Raw genomic sequence first — 27,501 nt, 5'->3', positions numbered from 1 at the left:
GGCTATGGAAGAAGAGAACGCTCAGCTCCGTACCGAGTTAGCCACTCTAAGGGAGGAATTGGCTAAAGCTAATGATGTCATGACTGCTCTGCTAGCCGCTCAAGAACAATCAGCTACGGCTATCCCTATAGCCACAGCTGCACCGGTGACTACAAGCGTGCTCCCCACCACATCTGCAGACGCTCGCTTTGCTATGACAGCTGGGTTTCCGTATGGGCTTCCACCGTTCTTCACTCCCAGTACTGCAGTTGGCGTTTCTGGTACTGTCAATAATGGCCAGATTCCTGGGAAGAACCATGTCTCTGTCAATACCACCTTGCCTCAGACAACGGCCACTCTGGATCGATTGAGCTATCGGGGAACTCCCTTGGGAATGAGCACCTTTCTGGTTAAAGCCTTCGACGGATCCCGTAAGAACATTCTTGGGGAGATAGATCTGCCAATAACTATCTGTCCCGAAACCTTTCTGATCACGTTCCAGGTCATGGACATCAATGCTGCTCAGCTACCTCCGTCGTACACGTATGCGCAATACTCTCAGCATCCCTTATTTCCACCATTCTATCATCAGTATCCTTTGCCATCGGGTCAACCTCAGGTACCCGTTAATGCCGTCGTCCAGCGAATGCAACAACAGCCTCCAGCTCAACAACGACAGCAGCAACAGGCTAGACCTACCTTTCCTCTGATACCAATGTTATATGCTGAATTACTCCCGACTCTACTTCTCAAAGGGCACTGCACAACCAGACAGGGCAAGCCTCCACCTGATCCATCGCCTCCCGAGTTCCGTTCGGACCTCAAGTGTGATTTCCATCAAGGTGCTATGGGTCATGATGTCGAAGGATGCTACGCGTTGAGGTACATTGTAAAAAAACTCATAGACCAAGGAAAATTGACCTTTGAGAATAACGTCCCTCATGTCGTCGACAATCCTCTTCCGAATCACGCTGCTGTAAACATGATTGAGGTATATGAGGAAGCTCCCAGATCGGATGTTTGTAACGTTGCAACTCCTCTGGTGCCACTACACATCGAGTTATGCCAAGCCTCTCTGTTTGACCATGATCATGCCAGTTGCCCAGAATGCTTCCATAATCCTTGGGGTTGCTACGTTGTTCAGAATGACATCCAGAAACTGATGAACGACAATTATCTGACTGTCAATGACATCCAAGAAGGACAAGCTGCTGGCTGGGGCAAGTTAATACAACTCCTTGAGAATAAGCATAAAGAGGGTCTCGGATATTCCCCAACTTCAGGAGTCTCCACATGAATCTTCTACAGTGCTGAGTTTATCAATGCAATTACTGAAGAGGCGACTGGATGTAGTCCTAGGCCTATGTTTGTTATACCAGGAGGCATTGCGAGAAATTGGGATGCCATCATCATTCCTTCAATCATGCATGTTTCCGAGTAATGTGTCTTGTTGCTTAAGTGTTTTGTTTTTCAAAAATAACAATCCTCTCGCTCTGCCCGAAGCGACAGTGATATTTTCTGTAAGGGCATGTTTGTTTCGGCATCGCCGTTATTAATAAAAATTGTCGTTTCTTTCACGACTTTTTTTTTTTTTTTTTTAGTTCTTTTTTTTTTTGGAAATAATGGTAATACCAGAAAAAACCAAAACATCTTTATTTTTCTTATCAATTTCAAAGAACTGCATAAAAAGAAAAAAAAAACCATTTTCTAAAATCATTCAACCATTCTATGCAGTTTGAACCATAATAAACCCGTTGAACACAGTAATCCTACAGTTCCTCCAAATTTTGAATTCCCTGTGTATGAAGCCGAAGATGAAGAGGATGGTGATATACCATATGAGATCACTCGACTGCTTGAGCAAGAATCGACCTATTGTATGGAATGATGAATGCCAAGAAGCTTTTGATAGCATCAAGAATTACCTACTGGAACCACCTATCCTTGTCCCTCCCGTGGAAGGAAGACCTTTGATTTTGTATTTGTCAGTGTTTGATGAATCTGTGGGATGCGTGCTTGGTCAACAAGATGAGACTGGAAAGAAAGAACATGCTATCTACTACCTAAGCAAGAAGTTTACCGATTGCGAAACTCGGTATACAATGCTTGAGAAGACTTGTTGTGCTTTGGCTTGGGCCGCTAAACGCCTGCGTCATTATTTGGTGAATCATACAACTTGGTTGATATCCAGAATGGATCCGATAAAGTATATCTTTGAGAAAGCTGCTGTTACTGGGAAGATTGCACGCTGGCAGATGCTTTTGTCTGAATACGATATTGTGTTCAAAACTCAAAAGGCAATCAAAGGTAGCATTCTTGCCGATCATCTTGCTTACCAACCTCTTGATGATTACCAACCAATTGAGTTCGATTTCCCCGATGAAGAGATCATGTATTTAAAATCAAAAGACTGCGAAGAACCGTTGATTGATGAAGGTCCAGATCCCAATAGCAAGTGGGGTTTAGTCTTTGATGGTGCTGTCAATGCTTATGGTAAAGGAATTGGGGCAGTCATTGTATCCCCACAGGGGCATCACATTCCTTTTACCGCCCGAATTTTGTTCGAATGTACCAACAATATGGCTGAGTATGAAGCATGTATCTTTGGGATCGAGGAAGCAATTGACATGAGAATCAAACACCTCGACATCTATGGAGATTCTGCGCTCGTCATCAATCAGATAAAGGGTGGATGGGAGACCCACCATGCTAAGTTGATTCCTTATCATGATTATGCGAGACGTCTGCTGACATATTTTACAAAGGTTGAGCTGCACCATATTCCTCGTGATGAGAACCAAATGGCTGATGCTCTTGCTACTCTATCCTCCATGTTTCGAGTAAACCATTGGAATGATGTGCCAATAATCAAAGTGCAATGCCTTGAAAGACCTTCACATGTGTTTGCTATTGGGGATGTGATCGATCAGGCTGGTGAAAATGTGGTTGACTATAAACCCTGGTACTACGACATCAAACAGTTCTTGCTGAGCCGTGAGTATCCGCCGGGTGCTTCCAAACAAGATAAGAAGACCCTGAGAAGATTGGCCAGTAGATTCCTGTTAGATGGAGATATTCTGTACAAGAGAAACTATGACATGGTATTGTTAAGATGTGTTGATGAACATGAAGCAGAGCAGTTAATGCATGATGTACATGACGGTACCTTCGGGACCCATGCTACGGGGCATACTATGTCAAGGAAGTTGTTACGAGCAGGTTACTACTGGATGGCCATGGAGCATGATTGCTACCAACACGCCAGAAAGTGCCACAAATGTCAAATCTATGCTGATAAGATTCATGTGCCTCCGCACGCTCTCAATGTTATTTCATCCCCATGGCCGTTCTCAATGTGGGGCATCGACATGATTGGAAGAATTGAACCGAAGGCTTCAAATGGTCATCGTTTCATTTTAGTGGCAATTGACTACTTCACCAAGTGGGTTGAAGCAGCACCTTATACTAATGTGACCAAGCAAGTGGTAGCTAAGTTCATCAAGAACAACATCATCTGTCGATATGGTGTTCCCAGCAAGATTATTACCGACAATGGTACCAACCTGAATAATAATGTGGTGCAAGCTCTTTGTGAAGAATTCAAAATTGAGCATCATAACTCTTCTCCCTATAGACCTCAGATGAATGGTGCAGTTGAGGCCGCCAACAAGAATATCAAGAGAATTGTCCAGAAGATGGTAACCACTTACAAGGACTGGCATGAGATGTTACCCTATGCTCTGCATGGCTACCGTACTACTGTGCGCAGTTCAACCGGGGCAACCCCTTTCTCTCTTGTATATGGTATGGAAGCAGTTCTTCCTTTGGAAGTGGAGATCCCATCTCTCCGTGTGATCATGGAAGCAAAGTTATCCGAGGCTGAATGGTGCCAAAGCCGGTATGATCAGTTGAATTTGATTGAGGAAAAACGTATGGATGCCATGGCTCGTGGACAGTCATATCAAGCAAGAATGAAGACTGCTTTTGACAAGAAAGTCCATCCTCGAGAATTCAAGGTAGGGGAACTTGTATTGAAAAGAAGGATAAGCCAGCAACCCGACCCAAGGGGCAAGTGGACGCCTAACTATGAAGGTCCTTATGTTGTCAAGAAGGCCTTCTCCGGTGGTGCTTTAATCCTTACACACATGGATGGTGTAGAACTTCCAAATCCAGTGAATGCCGATATAGTCAAGAAATACTTTGCCTAGAAATATGAAAAGAACAGCGTGGTAGGTCGAAAACCCGAAAGGGCGGCCTAGGCAAAAATGCGCTTCCCGGTGGATTGAAAACCCGAAAGGGCGGTCCAGGCAAAAATAAGGGACAAAAAAAATATATATGAAAAGCTCGCTGAGATTGTACACAACTCAGGCAAGAATGAGCGTCTCGATGGACCGAAAACCCGGAAGGGCGGTTCATGCAAAAATGAGATTGAAACCGAAGGCAAGTAACTATATCTGGCCAACCACCGTCCCCCTTGGGGCATCTGCAGCTGTTAATGACTATCTTCATCAAAAGCTCCTATGCTTGCGAATTCAAAGTTTTCAGGAAATGTAATGATTGCTGTGTTCAATGTACCACCAACCAATAAAAATTACCATTTTCCAAGCTTTGTGAATCCGTGGAGTCACGCCCCCGGCTGACCACCACTCTTATACATCAATTTGAGCTTGTGTTTTTGTTTGAAACTCTATTTTTCTCCTACTTTCAAAGCTATATACAAAACATTTTCTTTCTATTTTGATAATAACAATGCTTGAAACAAACATTTTGAAAATTGAAAACCTTTTGTCTATTTTGAAAAGCAAACCTGAGCAACAGGGTACATTCAAATGAAACATGCATGAGCGAGAGTATGTTGATGTCTATTTCAATATGTGTTACAAGCAGGTTCTCCTCCAGGATAGTCTGTGGTCAATGGCAAGAATGAAAAAACAGAATGAAAATGCATGAAATTGAATAGGCTCGCTAAGTTGAAAACCCGAAAGGGCGGCTTAGGCAAAAATGAGCACCCCGCTGGATTGACAACCCGAAAGGGCAGTTCAGGCAAAAATGGGGCATTGAAAAGAATTTATTTCCCCGGTGGGTCGAAAACCCGAAAGGGCGATCCAGGCAAAAATGGGATGCAAAAAATGAATGAATGAAAATTGAGAAAATAACATGCAAAAAGCATTGACCACAGATGCGACGTCCACGATACATCCGGCATTATTCTCAGTAGAGTCTCCCAAGATTCTATCCCTAGCAAGTTGCATAGCTACCGGCCCTCAGCCTAGGTCCCGAAACGTCTCCTAACGACGTCATCTCCAAAGAGGATTTCCAAGAATGTGTAATATAGCACGAGCCACTACGTGCCCAATACTCTGATGTCTTGTCTTCCCCGTGAAGTCGTGCCTACAAAATGCCAACAGTCATGCATTACAAGCATTCATACATGCATAATCATGCATATTACGTGCCCATGCATTTAATGAAACTGTTATATCATCCGTGCATATTGCATTTCCAATGTCAACATCAGTCTCAATTCGATACTCATGTCAGGTTCTCTGTCAAAACCTTGTGAGCCAATAATATCGGTCAATTTCTGCCTTTCAATTCAAATCGACGTCAAGTCAATCTCAATCTATATTTTGTCAAAAAAAAAACCAATCCCCAGTGAATATGTTTCTGTTCGGTCAAGTGGCTAGTTCAAGTCCAAGAACAGCTTGTACCTATCAATTTGCTTATGTTATCGGTCGAGTGCCCAGCTCAATCCAAGAGCAGCTTGTACCTGTCAATATGTTTCCGTTTGGTCAAGTGGCTAACTCAATCCAAGAGCAGCTTGTACCTGTCTATCTGTTTCTGTCTGGTGGAGTAACCAGTTCGCATCCAAGAACAAGCTCACACCTGTTTATTTGCCTTTGCTTTCGGTCGAGTGACCAGTTCGAATCCAAGAACAGCTCGTACCTGTCTATGTGTCTATGATTTTGGGTCAAGTGGCTAGTTCAAGTCCAAGAACAGCTTGTACCCGTCTATCTGTTTCTGTTCGCTCAAGTGGCTAGCTCGATCCAAGAGCAGCTTGCGCCTGTCTATTTTGTATTTGTCTCCGGTGGAGTAACCAGTTCGCATCCAAGAACAAGCTCGCACCTGTCTATTTGCCTTGCTTTCAGTCGAGTAACCAGTTCGAATCCTTAAGAACAACTCGTACCTGCCAATTTTACATGTTTTCAGTCGAGTCACCAGTTCGAATCCATAAGAACAACTCGTACTTGTCAATTTTCTCTTTTTCCAGTCGAGTCACCAGTTCGAATCCGTAAGAACAACTCGTACTTGCCAATTTTCTCTTTTTCCCAGTCGGGTCACCAGTTCGAATCCATAAGAACAACTCGCACTTTCCAATATCCCCAAGTGAGTTACCAGTTCGAATCCATAAGAACAACTCATGTTTGTCCAGTAACCTCTATCCCCTGTGAAGTGACCAGTTCGAATCCATAAGAACAACTCGCAGTTGTCTGTTTGTTTCATCCCCGGTCAAGTGGCTAGTTTGAATCCAAGAACAGCTTGTACCTGTCCAACTTGTTTCTAGTTTCCCGTTACTCTGCTATTCACTATCTTTGTCAATGTCTACCAATCCCGCAATGGATACGACATATTTTGTTAATTCCAATCCCCATGAGGTCTTGCATTCATAATCCAAATGATGCATGGCATGCATATTATTTGAAAATGGGTAGGCGTATTTTTACGTCCAAACACAGTGCAAATGCTAATATTTAAGTATCTTCGTCCTGTCAAGCCAAAGACTCCGTCTCTTGACTCTCCAGACAAAGAAACTTAAATAGGGGCAGCTGTTATACCCTGTTTTTGGACCTAAAAATACTGGGCCCAATTTCATTTCAAACTTTGTCAATTATCAAATTTCAACTGCACAGTTCAAATTGTCTCTGCCTCGCAGTATTTTCAATCACAATTTTACCTATGTTTTTCTTGCATAAAACTTTTCGAAATGTCTTTACTTGTCTTGTAAGTCATTCAAAAGTGTCTCTGAATCATTACATTGCTTTTTCTACAGTTTATTTCAAAATTTGCAAAAAGTCGTACAGAAGGGTATTTTGGTCATTTCCTGCAGTGGGACCCATTTTCATCCTTGTGACTGTCTCTGAGTCTTTTCAGATTGATTTTTAACATTTCATCAGTAAACCTTGTTAAATTCATTTCAAACTTGCATCTGAGTCAGTGTCAAGTCAATTTGAATCTGTTTAGGTCATTTTTAGCCCTAGGGGCATTTTGGTCATTTCACACAAAATTTCGGCATAGAGAGGTTACTTTGAAGTACCTCATTTAAGCCATTGATTCGTTTTAGTCCGTTTTGTCAATTTTATTTTTTGTTTCGCTTTACGTTTGGTCAAATTACGTTTTTTATTCAATTTTATTTTTAATTGCATTTTGGTCCCTCAATTGAGGTCCCAAAATTGCATTTTTTGTCCAAACAGTTTTTAATTTCATTTCAGTCCTTACTTTCATTTTCCAGTCCTTTTTTATTATTTTTTTTGCAGAAAAGATCCCAGGGGCATTTTTGTCCAGAATTTTCGCACACTTCAGTCTCAGTCCAGATGGCATTTTCTCATTGGCCCACAAATACACATGGCAGACTATAAATAGATGTGTCAGATCCAAATAAAAAAATCAGAATCAGTCACATCACAAAAACAGAAATTTCTTTCTCTCTCCAAAATCAGTTAGATCCAAAACAGAAAATCACCAAAAAATTCTCCAAGAACACCAAGAACAAATCTTCACAAAATCAACAAATCCGAACCGGATTCACTCAAAACCAACTCAAATCATCACAAAATCAACAAATCCGAACCGGAATCATTCAAAACCACCGCGAATCATCACACCAACACCAAATCCGTACCGGATTTTCGAGCAAAAGCGGCACCACCGGAGCATAACGCGCGCGCGCGGCGGAGAGAAGAGGAGGCTCGGATTTTTCCTCCGTTTCACGACGACGGTAACACTTTTTTCCCTCGTTTTCGCGCATATACACATGTGAAAAGTTTGTTACGAATCAAGATTTGTAGATCTAAGTTTGTACGTTCGGATTTTTGAAATTTTGAGGCCGGATTCGGACTCTAGAGCGAAAAGGATATCTAGATCCGTAAGCTTTTTTACAAAAAGAGTGAAAAAATTCCGAAAGTTCAAGTGTAGATCTACGACGAATCTCTCACCCCTTTTTAAAACTAGCACCGGATTTGTGTAGAGGAGGTGGTGACGGAACTTTTGATGTAAAAATTTTGAAAAAAAAAGTAGTTTGAATTTTCCGGCGCGGTGGCGCCGCCGCCGGAAACCGGCCGGCCGCCGCGCCGGAATCACCACCACCATCAGCTCCGGCCGCCGTGTTTTAGAGAGAAGGGAGAGCTTCTCTCTCTAAGTTTAACTTAGAGAGAGAAGAAGAAAAGGTTTTGTGATTTTTTTGTGAAGAAAATCCTTTTTATACTCCCTCCGATCCCACGCGCGCGTGCGTGCTCTTGTTGTGTTCCCTCGCTCTGTGAACCATCAGATCTGGATTGTTCCAAGATCTGATGGCTGCTGTGTGTTTGATTTTGAATCCTGTGCATGACTTTTTGTGTGGAATTTGGTATATCTTCTGTTTGAACCGTTAGATCTTTGATCTAACGGTCACTGTGCTTCCTGCATTTTACACTATCTTTTATGCTTTTTTCTGGACCCTTTGATCTTTGATCAAATGGCTGTGATGTGATTTTGAGAGCTTGATCTGGACCTCTGGATTCATCCAACGGTCCAGATTAAATCCTGCTGAGTTTTTTTTTAATTGCTTTTTAATTGTGTTTTAAATACCTTTTTTACACTTTCTTGGTGTTTTATGCTTCTAAAAAATTTTCTAAAAATATTTCCCCATCATTTTAATTTTTCCTCTAAGTATTAGAATTTATTTGCTTATTTTTGCATTTATTTCCTTTACTTTGTTCTTTAATTTTTGCTCATTAAAATTCCATATATGTTCTTGATGCATTTTTACATATTGTGATTGATAAATTCTCATATTTTTACCCCTTTTTATTGCACATTCATTTGGTGCATTTTTTATCATTCCCATTATATTTTTCCTTGTTTCACTAACATTTTGTTCCTTATGTGACTTCACTCATAGCATTTCACTATCTCCTCCACTTTCTTTAGCTTAGCATTTATTTTTGCAAATTTTAATTCATTCGGTGATGTAATGTGTTATCATTGGTTTGTAGCTTGGCAAAGAGGCCATAGAATTAATGTATTTAGGCAATTTTTGTAATATGGACTATGGACACTATGACGCACCGGCACGCACACACTCACCCTAGATGTATGCCTAGGATTGTATGTGTAGATGTATGGCTAGGATTGCATGGTTAGATGAATGCTTAGGCTTAAACACTTAGAGAAAATCCAGTTTTTTTCCAAAAAATATGCAAACAAATTCGCTTCAAATATTTTTCATAAAAATGGAGTCAAAACTCCAACAATTTTTCACCTTTTATTTTCTTAATAAAATTCTCAAATAAATCTAATCATTTAGACTTTTTTTGCAAAATCACTAAACAAACCCCCACTTTTTCATACTCTAATGCTCATGAAGCCTCTCAATCCCCTTCTTCAAATCATTTTCAAAATTTAAAATCAAACAATTAAAACAAAAAAAGCAACAAGTCTTTTTAGCAAGAACTACGCCGGTTTTGATCCCGTAAAACGGTACGTAGGCAAGGGACTTTAACCCCTCCAAGCCGAAATAAAATCAAAATTCTACTTCTTCTCACCCCCATTCTTCACTAATCATACCTTCTTTTTTTACAAATAAGCAATAAAACTAAAGCGTAGAAATAAACTTAGGAGAACGGTTCTTATGGAATACCATAATCGCTCCGGGTGCCTAACACCTTCCCGTAGTGAAAACGACCCCCGAATCTAGAACTTTTTAAGGGTTTTTCTCCTTTTACCCTTCCCAAGAAAAAAGAGAGATATCAACGGTCGAAAGGTTCAAGTCCAATTAATGGCTTGGCACCCAAAAACCATGATAACAGAAATGGCGACTTCACTGGGGACTCTTTTTAGCGGGTCGCGCCTAGTTTTCCTTAGTTTATATTCACGCTTTGTTTTATTACTTACATATGTGAATACTTGTTTATTTTCATTTAACGTGTGGGGTGAGAATATCAAAAGTCCTATACCCGGGCTGAGTGAACTTATGTTTAGGTAGAGATATAATCGACAATTCGATCCGGGGGTTGCCTCGTGTATTGGATTATGCGATCAATCTCACATAGCTGAGGCATTTTGAAGGTGATATTGTCGGCGTGTGTTGTCATGCTTAGGCACTTCACTTTCAATTGTTCGACGAAGCTATGAACCGTAGTTACCAAACCCATCCTAGCCTTTTTAGGACGTAGTGCGGTGGCTAAATTGAGTGTTGTCTCAAACTTTAGTCGTCACGTGATACTACACTCAAACTAGACCTTCTCACAAATAATCATGGAACGGGTGTCGTCCTGTACTACCATGATATATGTGAGAGAGGTTGCAGTTTGGGAACTGTGTTAGAACCTTGGTTACTACTATCCAAAGCCTTAGTTCACCGGACGCCGTGTCCATCCGTGGCCCTGTTACTTTGAATCTCAACCCACCTTGTTCTTTGTAACTAAACAAAACAACCATGCATACATGCATTCATGCATAAGTTTTTTTTCACGCATACATCGAAGATTTTTTTAGACAGATCGAAACATTGTAAGACACCGCAGGTGTGAACTTGTATTCATAAGTTTACCATTGTAAAACCTTATTTTGCTTGTTTAACAGTGTTTACAATGTTTCGAATTTGTTTAAAAAGTCCTTCGATGACATTAAAAAGAGTCGTTTTTGCATTTGCATCTGCATATCATGCATCATATGCATCATACATCGGTCACAAAGGCTTCCAATTGCTCACTACTTCCTGGTTCCTCTGCCACAGTTTGAAAAGTGGCTCGTGCTCAGAAGGTCTACGAACCTGATAGAATCGATCGAACCAGAGAGTACAGAAGAAGGAAAAAGGCTATGGAAGAAGAGAACGCTCAGCTCCGTACCGAGTTAGCCACTCTAAGGGAGGAATTGGCTAAAGCTAATGATGTCATGACTGCTCTGCTAGCCGCTCAAGAACAATCAGCTACGGCTATCCCTATAGCCACAGCTGCACCGGTGACTACAAGCGTGCTCCCCACCACATCTGCAGCTGCACCGGTGACTAAATGGAGAATTTTACTTAAGAGAAAGATAAATACTAAAGAGAGATTTTTGTATCAAACTTTGTTTATCATTTGAAAAGTTATTATAATTTATACATTTTATGGATAAATTGGAGAGAGATAGTGACACTTTGGAGATTAAATTGATGATATATGTACATATACTAAATATTATCGAATAGTACTATCTCTTCATATGATTACACAATGTGATACTAACTACCAAGAAATAAAAATATCTTCTTGTGAAAAACATCAACAAAAACCAATTCGACATTATATTATAAAACCTTATTCAGATATAAAAATAGAGCCTTGTCTATCATGCATAATACTAACTTAACTTTAATGATTGCTGAGTATATAAGATTGTAGCTCAATATGCTCCAAAAATTGTCAAACAAGAATAGCTTATTGGTCTCTTTATGCTACCGTTGAGCTTATTATAAAGGTGTTGAGATTGTCTCCAAATTTGTGGTTTGGAAGAACAGGGAAATCGTGCCACGATTTTGGAATCGTGACACGATTGGAGGTGCCGTGAGCTAGGGTTGCAGGGTGCAAATTCGTGACACGATTTGGGAAAATCGTGACACGATCGTGAAACTTGCTCGTTAAGTATCCTTGATAAGGACTGGTCGTTCCTTGGGACGGACGCAAATCGTGACACGATTGGGAAAATCGTGACACGATTGGAACAGAGGAAGACTAGTACTTAAGTGTTCTTGTGCAGATTTGAAGGGAGGAGTTGGAAGAGAGAGAGACTTGGGAAATCAAAGGGGAAGCTCTAGGGTTTAGGGTTCTTTGATTAGAGTATCTCTTGGGTTGAAAACATGGGAAACACCTTGTAGAGAGAATCATTGAGTGTCTTGGTGAGATTGGGAAAGGGGTAGAAATTAGGGTTTGTTCATAGTGAACTTGTCAAGCTAATTTCTTGTAACCTCTTGTATCCCTTTTGTAAGAACTCATTTGATAGTGGATTGGAGAGTACAATCTCTCCTCCAGAGTAGGTCAAGTTTGGACCGAACTGGGTGACCAATCTCTTTGGTGTTTGTTGTTTTCTTCTTCCCTCTCCTTGTTTATCTTGTGATTGTTGCTTTGTGTTTCACACTTGTTTCCTAGATTAGATCTAGGTGGTGTTTTGTTGTTTCTTGCTTGCACAATACACTTTGTTCGGTGGTTACCACTCTCCGTCGCTCCACACATCATTCTTATTTGTATTGGTGTGGTTCGATCCGACCTTGGAGGTCCGGGGATTCACAACAATTGGCGCCCACCGTGGGGCAACGGTAGTGATTTGGTTTAGTGTGTACCATGGGTTCAAAGTGGGATATTGAGAAGTTCACCGGGCTCAACGATTTTGGGTTGTGGAAGGTGAAGATGCAAGCGGTGTTGATTCAACAAAAGTGTGAGAAAGCTTTGAAGGGTGAAGGTGGTTTGCCGGACACCATGTCACAAGAGGAGAAGACCGAGATGGTGGACAAGGCGAGGAGCGCCATTGTCTTGTGCCTCAGGGATAAAGTTTTGAGGGATGTCGCGAAGGAACCAACCGCGGCATCGATATGGTCTAAGTTGGAATCGTTGTATATGACCAAGTCGTTGGCTCATAGACAATTCCTTAAGCAACAACTCTACTCATTCAAGATGGTGGAGTCAAAGACCGTGATGGAGCAATTGGCGGAGTTCAACAAGATCCTCGACGATTTGGAGAACATTGAGGTGCAACTTGAGGACGAAGACAAGGCTATACTCTTGTTGTGTGCTCTACCGAGATCATTTGAATCCTTTAAGGATACCATGCTCTATGGCAAAGAAGGCACTGTCACCTTGGAAGAAGTTCAAGCGGCTTTAAGAACCAAGGAGTTGACCAAGTCCAAGGACTTGAGAGCGGATGAAAACAGTGAAGGCCTTAGTGTGTCAAAAGGTAATGGTGGAGGTAGAGGCAGTCGAGGAAGCTCAAAGAGCGGAAACAAGGATAAGTATAAGTGCTTTAAGTGTCACAAGTTGGGACACTTCAAGAGGGATTGTCCGGAGGAAGATGATAGCTCCGCGCAAGTTGTGTCCGAGGAGTATGGAGATGCGGGTGCTTTGATGGTGAGTTGTTGGGAGGAAGGTGAAGGTGAGGGGTCTCACCTTGGTATTGATTCCTTGTAGACGGTGTGGTTCGTCTGGAGAGACGTTAAACACTCAACGTCAGCCTGGAGAGGCGGTGGAGAGAATACTCATGGTTAGTCTGGAGAGGCGGTGGTAACAATACTCGTGATCAACCTTTGAGGTGGAGTGGCAAGGCGGAAGCATAGTGGAAGTACTCATTTGGAAGTTGAGGTAGCGAAAGCTCAACTTGAGGTGGAGTTGATGACACCGGGAATGGTACGGCTATGGGGGCTTTGGGAGTTTATGCTCTAGTGGTGAGCATGTGAATTCTTCATGAGGACGGAAGGTATTCCAGGGTTTGAAGAATGTTTGGGGTGGCTTGTGTGATTGCCTAAAAGACCAAAGGTGATCGGATGCAAGGTGATCTTCAAGGAGGCGGGAGACGTTCCGTAGTTGAAGATGGTTTGGTGAAGACTTGTGGAGCAACTTGGTGTAGAGTTGGATGCAAGGGAAAAGAAAGGGGTGGTTGATGGTTAAAGTGGCATCATCACCAAATTAGAAGTCAAGGTGGAGAAATGTTGAGATTGTCTTCAAATTTGTGGTTTGGAAGAACAGGGAAATCGTGCCACGATTTTGGAATCGTGACACGATTGGAGGTGCCGTGAGCTAGGGTTGCAGGGTGCAAATTCGTGACACGATTTGGGAAAATCGTGACACGATCGTGAAACTTGCTCGTTAAGTATCCTTGATAAGGACTGGTCGTTCCTTGGGACGGACGCAAATCGTGACACGATTGGGAAAATCGTGACACGATTGGAACAGAGGAAGACTAGTACTTAAGTGTTCTTGTGCAGATTTGAAGGGAGAAGTTGGAAGAGAGAGAGACTTGGGAAATCAAAGGGGAAGCTCTAGGGTTTAGGGTTCTTTGATTAGAGTATCTCTTGGGTTGAAAACATAGGAAACACCTTGTAGAGAGAATCATTGAGTGTCTTGGTGAGATTGGGAAAGGGGTAGAAATTAGGGTTTGTTCATAGTGAACTTGTCAAGCTAATTTCTTGTAACCTCTTGTATCCCTTTTGTAAGAACTCATTTGATAGTGGATTAGAGAGTACAATCTCTCCTCCAGAGTAGGTCAAGTTTGGACCGAACTGGGTGACCAATCTCTTTGGTGTTTGTTGTTTTCTTCTTCCCTCTCCTTGTTTATCTTGTGATTGTTGCTTTGTGTTTCACACTTGTTTCCTAGATTAGATCTAGGTGGTGTTTTGTTGTTTCTTGCTTGCACAATACACTTTGTTCGGTGGTTACCACTCTCCGTCGCTCCACACATCATTCTTATTTGTATTGGTGTGGTTCGATCCGACCTTGGAGGTCCGGGGATTCACAACAAAAGGGATTAAGAATAACCTACCCATATGTCCAAACTAGAAGTTTTTGAGTGTCACACTCAATAAAATAAAATAAAATAAAATAAAACTACTTTGTGTGTTGCACAAGTGAATCACAAAATAGTGAATTTTATTTTGGTGCTTTTATATGTCTTTGGAAAAAAAATCACAAAATCTTCCTCTTTTATATGTCTTTGGAAAGAAAATCACTCAAAGTCTCACTCAAATAATTCATGCAATTCACTTTTCATTTTGATTAATCCATTTTGTTATGTTTAAAGTTTGGATATATAGTGTATGGTTTTTGTTTATAGTTTTCTGATTGTTGGTGAAGGGTCTGAAAGGGATACAATTGGATACACGAAGGGGATGTTGAAATTGTTGATCTGTAGAACCATTTGCTTGCGTTCATGTGTTTAATGGAACAGTAAAATGGAAAAAGATAACTGCATAAAAAGACGAACCATGATATTGTGTAGAACATGGACAAGCAGAAATAAACACATAGAGGGAGCAACGACAATAATTAAGGGAAATTCACACTACTCTTCCACGCTAAATGCAATAATGTTGTTAAATTCCATCTATTCTCCAATGTACTTTCCTCGTTGTATCCTTCTAACTTAATTCAACTTTCATTTTCTATGTTGGTGCTAGACTATTCTAGGTGGTGCTAGTACTTAGATATTTTTGCTTCTTGATAGCTAAGCAATTACATAAGCGGTGCATCATACTTCTCAATTCTTCTTGATTTTTCTTGATTTAATTTCTAATAGACTAGATTCACAATGACAAAATCATGTACTTCTAGAAAATCTCGATTTTCCTGCGGATTTACCTACGGGTTTAAGTTAAAATACCACAGGAAAACGATTTCCTGCGGATTTTGCCAAGGATTTAGGTTCCCAGGTAATACCTTCGTGGGTAATTGAATCCAGAGGATTTTAGGATCTGCAGGAAATCTTCCTGGGGATAAATCCGCACAAAACGTCAATTAATCCGTAGCTAAATTTTGGTCAGTTTTAAAGAGTTCACCTGCTCGTAAGCTTGTTTACTGCGAACAATCCGCAGGTAATTCCCCAGAAAAATTAAGCTGATAAATCTGTAGCTCAGGCATTTAAATTTATTCACGACAAAATCAAAATCAAACAGGGTTTTAATAGCTTTCGATTATATAGTGGAAGTGAAAAAATGTTTCATTCACATTCTTTAATCTACTCACGACAAACTCTTCCATTCATCCTCTATCTTCTGTCAACCTCACGTTAACTGTCATTCTTCCTGTTTCTCTTTAGTTTTTGAAAAAAAAATATAAGTTCCCTCGAATTCAGATTCAATCTTCTTTATATTTTTCTTGCTTTGAAATAATTTTTTTAGCATCTCAATTTTGGTTACAGTTGTTTTGTTTGTTTCCAATAAATATTTTTCATCTTTAATGTGTAATGTGGAAGGTCTAAACAAAATCAAATTATGTAGTACAACGGTCATTGAATGTTGTAATGGAGATTGGTAACAATGAAATGACTCAGTGTAATTCAAAGGTGTTGCCCGATAAATTTGGTAGCAGTGCATTTGGAAAGCAACGTGAGAATAGATTAGAATAGTGCAGCATATAGGTAGCGTCTTGACTACAATTTTTCAAGTCTATCATGTGTATGAAAATAAAAAATGCATTTGCAATGCTATCATTCACAATTGCATAACACAAGAGTATGAGCATCTCCTCTGAATTGGTTGAGCATTCAACGTGAAAGAACAGTATGTATGTGTGACTGCCAAGAAGGATGCTTAATCCAATTCTTTTCTTCTTTCAATGTTATTGTAGGTTGAGTATTTGTAAGATCTTTTTTCTTGCATTAATTTGAAAACTTTTTTTTCCTGGTATCAAAGTTTACTCAGCATCTGTTTGTGTTATATGCATATGTATTGTGGGTTTATTTTATGTTAACAAATCATGAAAATAAGATGTTATATATCTGTGTGAGGATGATCTCAATAGAATGTATGGCATGGATGTTTTTAATAGTGTCAAAGGAGTATCAGTTGCTATGTAGAACTTAATGCTGAAAATATATTCTATGTAGGAAGTCAAGACTTGAAAATAAAGGTGTAAAATTGTGAGAATTGTACCTTCATAAGTGTCACTTGCGATCTTTTAGGTTTAATATCTACTTTTAAAGAACTTTGTTAAATGTTCAACAAAGCCTTTGTTATTGGTTTAACCCATGATTCTAACAAGTGATATTTTGACAACCCACCATGATACCAAACATAAATTTAGACAAAATGAGACCTTACTTGGAGAATGACAAGGTGAAGCCAATTGATAGACATCCCATTTTCAATTTCATAATTAGTTGAACCAATTTCCTATCTAAAGATTGACAGGGTTATTGATTCAGTACTTACTTAATACCTTAAATAAAATAAAAAATGAAATACACAATACCTCATTCAATAATATATTATAAACAAGACATTATACAAGAGGAGACCCTTGCCTCTTATACATTATATAAAATGATTCTTTTAAATAATTTTATATGTTTACTAATTTAAGTTAAAATATTTTCTTATTCTGTTTCTACAATTAATTTTATTCTCTCCATTTCTTTTGGAGAAAGTAAATAGATATGATGAACATGTCTTATATTTTGATTTCAAAGAAAATAATTTGGTTTTGGTATTTTTTTCCATATATAACTATAAATAAAGACCCAATTTTTTTGTGCATTGTACCTTTCGACTTATTTGATATTTGCTTTGTGTTACTCAAGTATACTTTACTCAAGTTCAACCCCTAAACTCATTCCAATCTCAACCATAGAGTAGAGAATAAGAAACCCTAAGGAGTGGGAGAAAGCTCTAAAGGTAAATATACATGTTCTGAAATACAGTTTAATGAAGTGATTATGTAACAAATTTTCTTAAGTTTCATTTATATTTATATTTTATTGTGAACATCTTAGATATTATGAAGTGTGTTAAGTGAGAGATATGTCAATAATCTTATGTTTACAACTATTTGTATTAATAAATAATTTCTAATCCTCACTTACTCTCTTACTATCTATTTATATCTCTTTATTCATAGAATAACTACTATTCAAAAGTAACGTTTTCTTTTTCAACCTATCATTTATGTTTAGATACATGTGTTAGTGCAGTTGAAAAAACGTACAGACGGGCACGTCAGTGCACGTATGGACGCTAGTATTTATAAAATAATAATAATATTGTCATTGTGTATATCTCTCTCTCAAAATAAAAGTGTTTATTAACCAGGTAATTGAACTAAAGCGGGTAAGAAGCCCCCTCTTAAGAAGAATGATTCAAAAATCCCGAGTTTGAGACTTCACTTACTTTTCGGCCAAACTAAAAATTATTAGGGTCTCATTTCCTTAAGAATCGAATCGTTAACACGAAAAAAAGTATGGTTAAAGTGCACTTTTCGCCTCCTAAGTTTTAAAATGTTGCGAGTTTGGCCCTCTATTAAAAAAAAGGCTTAAATATGTGTCCAGTCCCTGCAAATAGGCCTCAGTTGAATTTTAGTCCCTGTACTTACTAATCCTCCCAATTTGCCCCTGCAAATATTAATCACTTAAAATTTGGTCCTAATTAAGAAATCTTGAGTACGTGGCAGGTGATTAGCGACGTGGCGCTGATGTGGCGTGTAGTGGCTGGAATGTGTCAGGCTGACTCAGATTTTAGGAGGCGAACTTCCCATTTTGCCCTTAATGAATCCTGAGAACGGGAAAAGACCATTTTGCCCCTGTCTTCCCACTTCCCTCTCATTTGTATCTGAAACACGGTTTGGGGGGAAAATTAGCAAAATTAGGGTTACGATTTACAAACCCAGGAAAACCAAAGAATCAGAAGGTCACAAACGAAGTTGATTGGAGAAAACGAAGTTGATTGGAGAAAACGAATTCGCGCTACGGTGGTGAAAACAATTTCGCGAGGAGTTGCGGTGCAAACGATTTCGCTGGTGTTGGAAGCTTATCGCAGGTGTGTTTGTGTTTTATTTCTGGAATTTCTAAACCCTAAAGGTTGAAGCTTGTGTTAAAAACTAAATTTTTGAAATAAAAACCGTAAAAAATGATGAAATCGTGTTTGATTTGTTGGAAACCCTGCTCCATTTATGCATACAAAACCCAAAATGTTGAACATGTATATTTATGTTAAAAACCCTGTTCCGTTTAACGCATTTTCAAAACCCTAAATGTTGTTTTCGCAATTTTTTGTACAGGTATGGGTACTATTTCTGTTGATTGTCATTATGGAGGTTGTTTTAGTAGGGACTGGTTGATAAGTTATACAGGAGGGGAGGTAAAAAGGTTTGAAGGTTTAGACCCTGATAAGTTTAGTTTTTTTGAATTAAGTGGGTATGTAGAAGAAGATTTGAGTATTAAAAATGGTACATATAGATTATGGTGGATGCCTCATTACGAAGTAAACTTTAGGGTTGTTAAGGTAGATGCTGATGTTAGTGAGATGAAGGAATATGCTTTGAATGTAAACAAGCCAGTTAACTTGTTTGTAGAACATGATGTTGATGAAGTTAGTATGTTGGTGGATGTTCCAAGCTGTGTTACTGTTATTAATAGGGAAGTTGGACAAAGTTCTCAGGTTGATGTAAATGGAGATGGAGTAGAGAAGGAAAAGGTAGATAAGAAAGGAAAAGGTGTGTTGGTGTGTTCTGATGATGAGAAGTCAGGGAGCAGTGAAGATGAGTCAGATGGTGAATATTTTGATGATAGTGAGCATGATAGAGCATTGGGGGGTGATGATGGGTTTGAACCAGATGATATAACTACAATGGATGTGAAACCAATGGTTCAAAAAGGTCCAAAAATCAAGGAAATATCAATGGTTGACAGACAAGAAGATGATAATGATCCTGAGTGGGAGAGAGAGTATGAAAGTGATGAGCTTTATTCAGATGACCCTGATGAGTCAGAATCTGAAAGGGGACCAAGAGTAGATGTGTTTAAGATGAGCCAACTAACACCAGCCTTTAAATTCAAAGTTGGTATGGACTTTAAGTCAATTGCAGAGTTCAGAATGGCCATGAGGGAGTGGAATGTATTAAATGGATATCAAATTAAGTTTGTGAAAAATGACAAGGAAAGGTGTAGGGTAGAGTGTAAGGATAAGCACAAGGGGTGCAAGTATGTGGCCCACTGCAGCAAAGTGGCTAACAGCCATACATATAAAATAAAGACATTGGGTGTGGACCACACATGTGGTAGGTCACTAGATAACTCTAATGCCAATGCAAATTGGTTAACCAATATTGTTGTGGAAAAAATGAGGGGTAGTGGTGAACAAAAGGTCAAAGATATCATGAAAGATCTGAGGAGACAGTATTCTGTTGGGGTATCATTTCATACAGCTTGGAGTGCAAGGAAGAGGGCCACTGAAATATTAGATGGTGATGCAAAGAAACAATACAGTTTACTGTGGAGGTATGCAACTGAGTTAAAGAGGGTGTGTAATGGGAATAATCTCAAGCTTAATGTTGAGAGAACCTTGATAACAAATCAACCAAGATTTAGCAAGTTTTACTTTTTTTTTTATGGTTGCAAGCAAGGTTTTTTGGCTGGCTGTAGGCCATTTATTGGAGTGGATGGGTGTCACTTGAAAACTAAGTTTGGATGTATATTATTAGTTGCTGTTGGAAGAGATGCAAATGACCAATATTTCCCATTAGCATTTGGAGTTGTTGAGAATGAAACCAAAGAGACGTGGAGGTGGTTTTTAACTTTACTGCTTGAAGATATTGGAAACAAAAGATGGGTGTTTATTTCAGATCAACAAAAGGTAATTATGATTAACTTAACTTAATTTGGAGCTGTGTTTTATTTATTTATTTATGATTAACTTATCTTAATTTGTTTGTATGATTCAGGGATTGATGAGTGTGTTTGATGAATGGTCTGATAGAATTGAACATAGGTACTGTCTTAGGCATCTATATGCCAATTTCAAGAAAAAATTTGGAGGAGGAACATTGATAAGGGATTTGATGATGGGTGCAGCAAAGGCTACATATAGACAAGGTAAAAGCTTAACTGATATTATCCTAAGTTTTACTGCATTATTTGAGTTTTACTAATAAGGGGATTGACTGAATCTGTATATGTTTGTATTTTACTGCACAGCTTGGAATGTTAAGATGGAAGAGCTGAAAAAGGTGGATGTGAAAGCATGGGAGTGGCTAGTGGGACATGATCCTAAATTATGGTGTAAGCATGCATTTTCATATTATCCTAAGTGTGATGTATTAATGAATAACATTTCAGAGGCTTTTAATGCTACTATATTATTAGCTAGAGATAAGCCAATCCTCACAATGGCAGAGTGGATTAGAACATACCTCATGAATAGGATGTCAAAACTTAGGAATAAGTTAAGTAACTGGCAAGGTGATATCATGCCTATGCCAAGGAAAAGATTGAACACTGAGATTCAAAGATCTGGAAACTGGATAGCAACTTGGGGAATAGGTGATGAGTTTGAGGTTGAAATGGTGGGTGGTGGACATAGGTTTACTGTAAACACTGCAAATAGGACATGTAGTTGTAATTTTTGGGAGTTGGTAGGTATACCTTGTAGGCATGCAGTTGCAGCCATAGGTAAGAGAGATGGAAGGCCAGAAGACTATGTCCATGAGTGTTATTCTAGAAAGACATATGAAGCATGTAACAACCATAATGTGAGTGCCATTAATGGACAAGATATGTGGCCTGAGGTGGAATGTGAGGAGATGCTTCCACCAACTTATAAAAAAGGGCCTGGGAGACCAAAGAAGCTTAGGAGGAGGGAGCCTGGTGAGGCTAGTCAAACACAAGGCAAGTATAGCAGAGCAAACACAAGCTACAGATGCATAACTTGTAACAAATTTGGGCACAATGCAAGAGGATGCAAGAGTCAAACAGTTGACCCTGAAGCACAAAAGAGGAAGGTACCATATAACTTTGTTCATTAGATTCAACTTTTAACAATAATTATATTCATTATCTTCTAACTGTTTACTAATTCATACTATGTTTAATGTTAAATGACAGAGGAAAGCACCTAAACCAACAACAAGGCAAGAGGAGAATGAAGGGCAATCAGTACAAAGTTATGGGCAAGCAGAGGGCACAAGCCAGGTTCAATGTGAAGTTGTCAGTCAAGGTGAAGCAGAAGTTGAAGTTGGTCAAGCATAAGTTTCTCAAAGGCAAGCACAAGTATCTCAGGAAACTCAAGTTGAAAGTAGTCAGGGATCTATAAGTACTATGATGGGTGAGAAAGTTGAACCAGTCAAGAAGAAGAGAAGACTTGTTAAGGGACTTCCTAAATGCAACCCATCAAAATAGGTAAACCCTCCAAAACAACCACCCAAACCACCTGTTGCATTTATGAGAACAAACCCACTTGCACCAACACAAACACAAACTGTCATTGAACCAACTGCATCAATACACACCACAGTTCACACTGGTAGGAGCTCAAAAACAATTGTAGCACCATCTGCAAAAGTCAACACATCTGTACAAGCTCACCCAAACACAGTTAACATTGTTAAGCCTACTGCAAAGGTCTACACCAATGTTAAGACTACTGACACATCTCAAACAACTGTGAAACCATCTGTTGATGTGAGTACAACAGTAAACACATCAACACACTCAAAAACATTTGTTAAACCATATACCATTGTGAAAACTATTTGTGAACCTGTCCTAAAATCTGTTCCACCCAAACCATCTGTTGCACCAACACAAGCACCAAGACAATCAAAGTCAGAAGGTAAGAAGCATGGCTTAGGTAAAGTGAGGAGAAGTGGTAGGAATGTTTGGAGAACTAATGCTAACAAGAAGGGACCAGGAAAGAATATGGATGACCCAATTCATATAGTTGAAGATTGTAATGCTGATGCTCAGAAGGAGACTGATCCCCCTGTCAAAGTTGTCCCAGAGGCAAAGCTTGGATCATATTTAGGCCTCCTTAGAAAAGTTGACACCATAAAATATGTTTAATGTGTTTTAATTTGTTGGTTTTAACTGTGTATGCAACTTGAATGGAATTCTGCCTAGCATTTTGGTTAAGTATTATGTGGTTAAGTATTTTGTGGTCAAGTATTTTGGTTGTAATTCTTGGCTAAGTCCAAGTAATGTTGACAGATTATGGGTTACACCCTTTAAGTCTTCTAGTTAAGTATTTTGGTTGTAATTCTTGTTTATGCACAAGTTATGAACAACTTCTATGTTGACATCATCTATTATTGATGTAAAATATTTATGCTTTCCTAATTCCATATGATGTATGTATGTCAACAGGTTCAATCACAAACAAATTTAATTCATAAGATCACATTTCATTAAACCAAACCAACATATTACACATTATCACATTACAAGTTCAAATAAACACATACACATTACATAAACATCACAAACACAAACACATTGTTTTCTAAATCCCAAACACATTACATTACCACAAACACATTACTAATCCTATTCCAACTTCTCCACTTAACTCACTACTTCTTTGCATAACATACCACAAAGAACACCCAGCTAACTATAACAAACAACTTCAACCAGTCAAATTTCTTCTTTTGTTGCACCAATTTCATCTTCATTTTTTCTTTCTTCCCGTCCCACATTCCCTGCAAAGTCTCTGCACAGTTACACTTCTCTGATCTAGTCTCCACATTTGACATTCCCTGCTTAACTTCTTCGACCACCGCTTTCGACGACTCTTTTCTTGGCTGCTCAATTGATGCATTTGATGGAGTAGCTGACACTGTAACAAAAGGTCTCGTAGAAGGACCAAGTTCATCATCCCAAATCAACAAGTTACATTTCCTTGCTTTCTGTGCATCATGAACAACATTCCAACAACCCATTAATTTTCATTCTACAAAAACTACATAATAAGCATTATGAACACACTAACCTGCCAATTGCGACACTTCCAAAACCTACGCCCCTGATTCTCTACAGTATTTGCAATGTAGATCACCATAGGTTAATGACAGTAGCACACAGGAAGCATTCCACGCGAGGTCTGCATCTCTTCAGGTGGGTCTTTACGATAACAAGTTACCCAGCCCATTGAGTAAGAGTCTTGGGTGGAAGTTGCAGTTGACGACATTTTTTGGAGGTAAAAACAAAGCAAAGCGGATTTAGAGGTGACGAATTGATTATTGCAAAAGGATTTGGTGAGAAATTCGAACAACAATAGGTTGGTGAAATTAGGGTTTTTGTGAAAATGGAGGAAGAAGAAAGAAGAAGAAGCCGTGAAAGAAGAAGAAGAAGAAGAAGAGAGGGAAGATTTAAGTGGGAAGACAGGGGCAAAATGGTCTTTTCCCGTTCTCAGGATTCATTAAGGGCAAAATGGGAAGTTCGCCTCCTAAAATCTGAGTCAGCCTGACACATTCCAGTCACTACATGCCACATCAGCGCCACGTCGCTAATCACCTGCCACGTACTCAAGATTTCTTAATTAGGACCAAATTTTAAGTGATTAATATTTGCAGGGGCAAATTGGGAGGATTAGTAAGTACAGGGACTAAAATTCAACTGAGGCCTATTTGCAGGGACTGGACACATATTTAAGCCTAAAAAAAATGAAAATTTTGCCCTCTATCTTTACGGAAATATGCTGTTTTGACCCTCTAACTGTATGTAAATATGCTCTTTTAACCCTCTATCTTTAGGAAAATAAGCTCTTTTGAACCTCTATCTTTACAAAAGTTGCAATTTTGGCCCCCTGATGTGGGACACGTGGCGTCTTCTCATTAGAGCTTTGCAACGTTTTGTAAAATTAAGGGAAAAATTATCATATTTTTAACAAGGGGTCAAAATCGTAACATTTTGAAACTTAGGGAGCGAAATTTGCACTTTAGCCAAAAACAATTCGTTAAATGGAGAGGATCTCAATATATTGAGCCTTACATTTAAATATAAGGTCAAATGTATGTACTCGATATTTAAAATTAAATACATTTGCCTTTCAATTTTTTGTGTGAATTAGGTATCTGCCATTTATTGTCATTAAGAAAAAAAGGTATATGACATATAGTTAAGTTTAAATAAAAGATCAAATGTATGTAGTCTATTTTTTTTTGGAACATTAAATGTAAATAGAAGGTCAAATGTATGTACTCAATATTTAAAATCTAATACATTTGCTTTTCATTTATTTTTTGTGTGAATTAGGTATATGACATTTATTACCATTTAGAAAAAAAAACGTATATAACATGCTGTTAAGAGTAAACAAAAGATCAAATGTATGTAGTCTATATTTTTTTTGGTGAATGTATGTAGTCTATGTTTATTTTTGGTGAATGTATGTAGTCTTTTTTTTTTTATTGACAGAGTATGTAGTCTATATTTAAAATCAAATTTTTTCTTTTTTAATTATAATTTTGTATGAACAAACCAAAACACATCACTAAGCAAAAAAAATAATCAAAATTAATTTGTTTTTCCAAATGTGCATGAAGGTGACGCGGTCCTCCTGAAAGGCTGTCTTATAAATACAATGACAAGCGTAAACAACACTGAAACGAAGAAAAAAACATATCGAGAAACACAGTTCCCTTTCTTTGTGTATCAACTTTTTTGTTTCTTCTTCCTTCACACTAAACATTGTTTCTTCTCTTCGATTTCAGGGATGTAAAATTGAGATGATATTGTTTACTTTGTCGATGGTTGGCAACAATTCGTGGAAGATACTCTTTGAAATGGAATGATTGTTTGTGTGAGAAAACAACTTTTTTTTTGTTGGAAAATGTGGAAATGCTTAACCTGAATAAGGGGTTATCAAGGCAAAGAACACAAAATTGCTTCTAATGGTGGTGTTGAATGCGGTTCATCTGAGAAATTTCAGCGTCTTAATGGTGGTCTTAATGACATATTTATACGGTTAAGATGCTGAAATTTGTCAGGTGAACCACATTCAACACCACCATGAAAAGCATTTCTATGTCCTTTTCCTTGATTCCCTCTTATTCAGTTTGAGCATGTTCACAGTTTACAAAAAATTAAGAAGTTGTCTTTTTGAAGGAAACCATGCACAAGTAAAGATGATCTTTTTGTTTATTGTTTGAAATATAGTTTTTTTTTTTACATGCATGGTGAGTAATTAACAAGAATGGTAAATTAATATTGGAAAAATGTGTTTTTGTTTGTGTTTTTTGTGTGCTTGTGTCTAGGTTGGAGCAAGAATATGGTCTCTTGTTCAATTTGAAGTATTTTGAAGAGAAGATCCTTGCTGGGGATTTGGATGAGTGTGAGAAATATGTCAATGGGTCTACTATAAAAAAATAATAATAATCGACATTCGATTGATATGTTCTTTGAGATTAGGAAGCAGAAGTATTTTGAAGCCTTGGACAGGTAGTTCTCTTCATCTTTATCATCATCATCCTGAAATCATTATATATCATTAACGTTTTAAACTATAGTCACAATAAGGATAGTGTTTTTTTTTTTTGTTGAACAAGCATAATTAAGGATAGTGTTCTCATGCCTCGATCTTTGATATTTTCGAGAATCACAGTCAAAAGCGGCCGCAGTTGAACTTTTGTTTTAGTTTAACAACATCAAAAAACTGTTGTGTCGTGGCTTAGATCAGCAACACAACTCTATTTAAAATCTAAATTAAAATTAGGATTTCAAATAGTAGTTACAATAAATTGTTGCAGTCACAATTCATGATATTGAGGAGAATTGTACTCAAACGCAGCTTCAATTGATTCTACGATGTGGTTTCAGCAATTAAATACCATTTTGGTTTGGCCCAGATCCTGGTTTCAGAACTATGATAGTGTTATTGGCAAGGCTGAAACATAGAGGAATTGACGGAAGGGCACCTCCATGAGTGGAGCCTACGGCGTAATTTGACTCAACACAGGGAAACTTATCAAGTCGGCACAGTAAGGATTGACAAACTGAGAGCTCTTTCTTGATTCTATTAGTGGTGGTGCATGATTGTTAAGTTGGTGGAGCAATTTGTCTGGATTATTTCGTTAACAAACAAGACCTCAGCTTGTTAAATAGCTGTTCAAATATCCTAACTATGATCATTGTTATTATAATTATTTTTGTTATTACGGTTTTCATAATTACTTCTTGTATCATAAACAATAGGTCTCTATTTATACACCTCATGCTTTTTTATACAAGTATTTGTTCACGTGTATTAGAATATTTTATTCCACTGAACTTTCATTGCTTGGATTTTGGTCTAGTACCCGCACCGCAATAGCTGTAACTTTGAATTTATTTTTGCATATTAATAATGTTTGTAGAATATCATATAGTTGTTGTGTTTTCTAATGTTCAAATGATCTCGTTTGTGCTCAGGAATGACATAGCGACAGTAGTTGAAATTCTAGTGAAAGATTTGAAAATCTTTACAACATTTAACGAGGGTTTGTACAAGGAACTAGCAAATCTTATCACCCTCGAAAATATTAGGTAAATATTTACTTTCTAAATTTCTTGTATGATGTTATTGACTATTAGGATTGAAGATATATTAAAATTTGGTTGCATTTTAAATATGGATTTGGTTTACATGTAGATAGAATGAACATTTATCACAGTTTGTAGATGGTAGAACATCTACAATCCTATTGATTGCAGAGCTCAAGAAATATATTGACATCAATCCTTGCTTCAATGATAAATTGAGGTCTCCTTCATTGAATTCCTTGCGGTTGCGACAACTACTTAATCAACGGTAATTAGAGTTTTAGCTAGAATAGCAATTGT

General features: G+C 38.4%; 3 protein-coding genes across 3 annotated transcripts; 2 read left to right on the top strand and 1 right to left on the bottom strand.

Annotated features, from left to right (window-relative positions):
• The first annotated feature begins 18,970 nt into the window (after positions 1–18,970).
• LOC112419348 (uncharacterized) lies at positions 18,971–21,933 on the top strand. Its single transcript, XM_039830962.1, has 4 exons — positions 18,971–20,542; positions 20,631–20,781; positions 20,884–21,686; positions 21,790–21,933. The coding sequence occupies exons 1-4, from the start codon at positions 18,971–18,973 to the stop codon at positions 21,931–21,933; spliced, it is 2,670 nt and encodes an 889-aa protein (XP_039686896.1).
• Positions 21,611–22,960, top strand: LOC112419129 (uncharacterized). The gene is made up of 2 exons (XM_024776117.2): positions 21,611–21,686; positions 21,790–22,960. Exon 2 carries the CDS (start codon positions 22,126–22,128, stop codon positions 22,744–22,746), a length of 621 nt encoding a protein of 206 aa, XP_024631885.2. The 5' UTR covers positions 21,611–21,686; positions 21,790–22,125; the 3' UTR covers positions 22,747–22,960.
• A 205-nt stretch (positions 22,961–23,165) lies between these two features.
• Positions 23,166–23,914, bottom strand: LOC120578159 (uncharacterized). The gene is made up of 2 exons (XM_039830437.1): positions 23,672–23,914; positions 23,166–23,588 (listed from the first exon to the last, which is right to left on the bottom strand). The coding sequence occupies exons 1-2, from the start codon at positions 23,738–23,740 to the stop codon at positions 23,253–23,255; spliced, it is 405 nt and encodes a 134-aa protein (XP_039686371.1). The 5' UTR covers positions 23,741–23,914; the 3' UTR covers positions 23,166–23,252.
• Positions 23,915–27,501: the final 3,587 nt, after the last annotated feature.

This window comes from Medicago truncatula, chromosome 2 (assembly GCF_003473485.1).
Source record: "Medicago truncatula cultivar Jemalong A17 chromosome 2, MtrunA17r5.0-ANR, whole genome shotgun sequence".
Taxonomy (NCBI): Eukaryota; Viridiplantae; Streptophyta; class Magnoliopsida; order Fabales; family Fabaceae; genus Medicago; species Medicago truncatula.
Note: the sequence above shows the minus strand (reverse complement) of the source record. Positions and strands in the feature narration are given on the sequence as shown.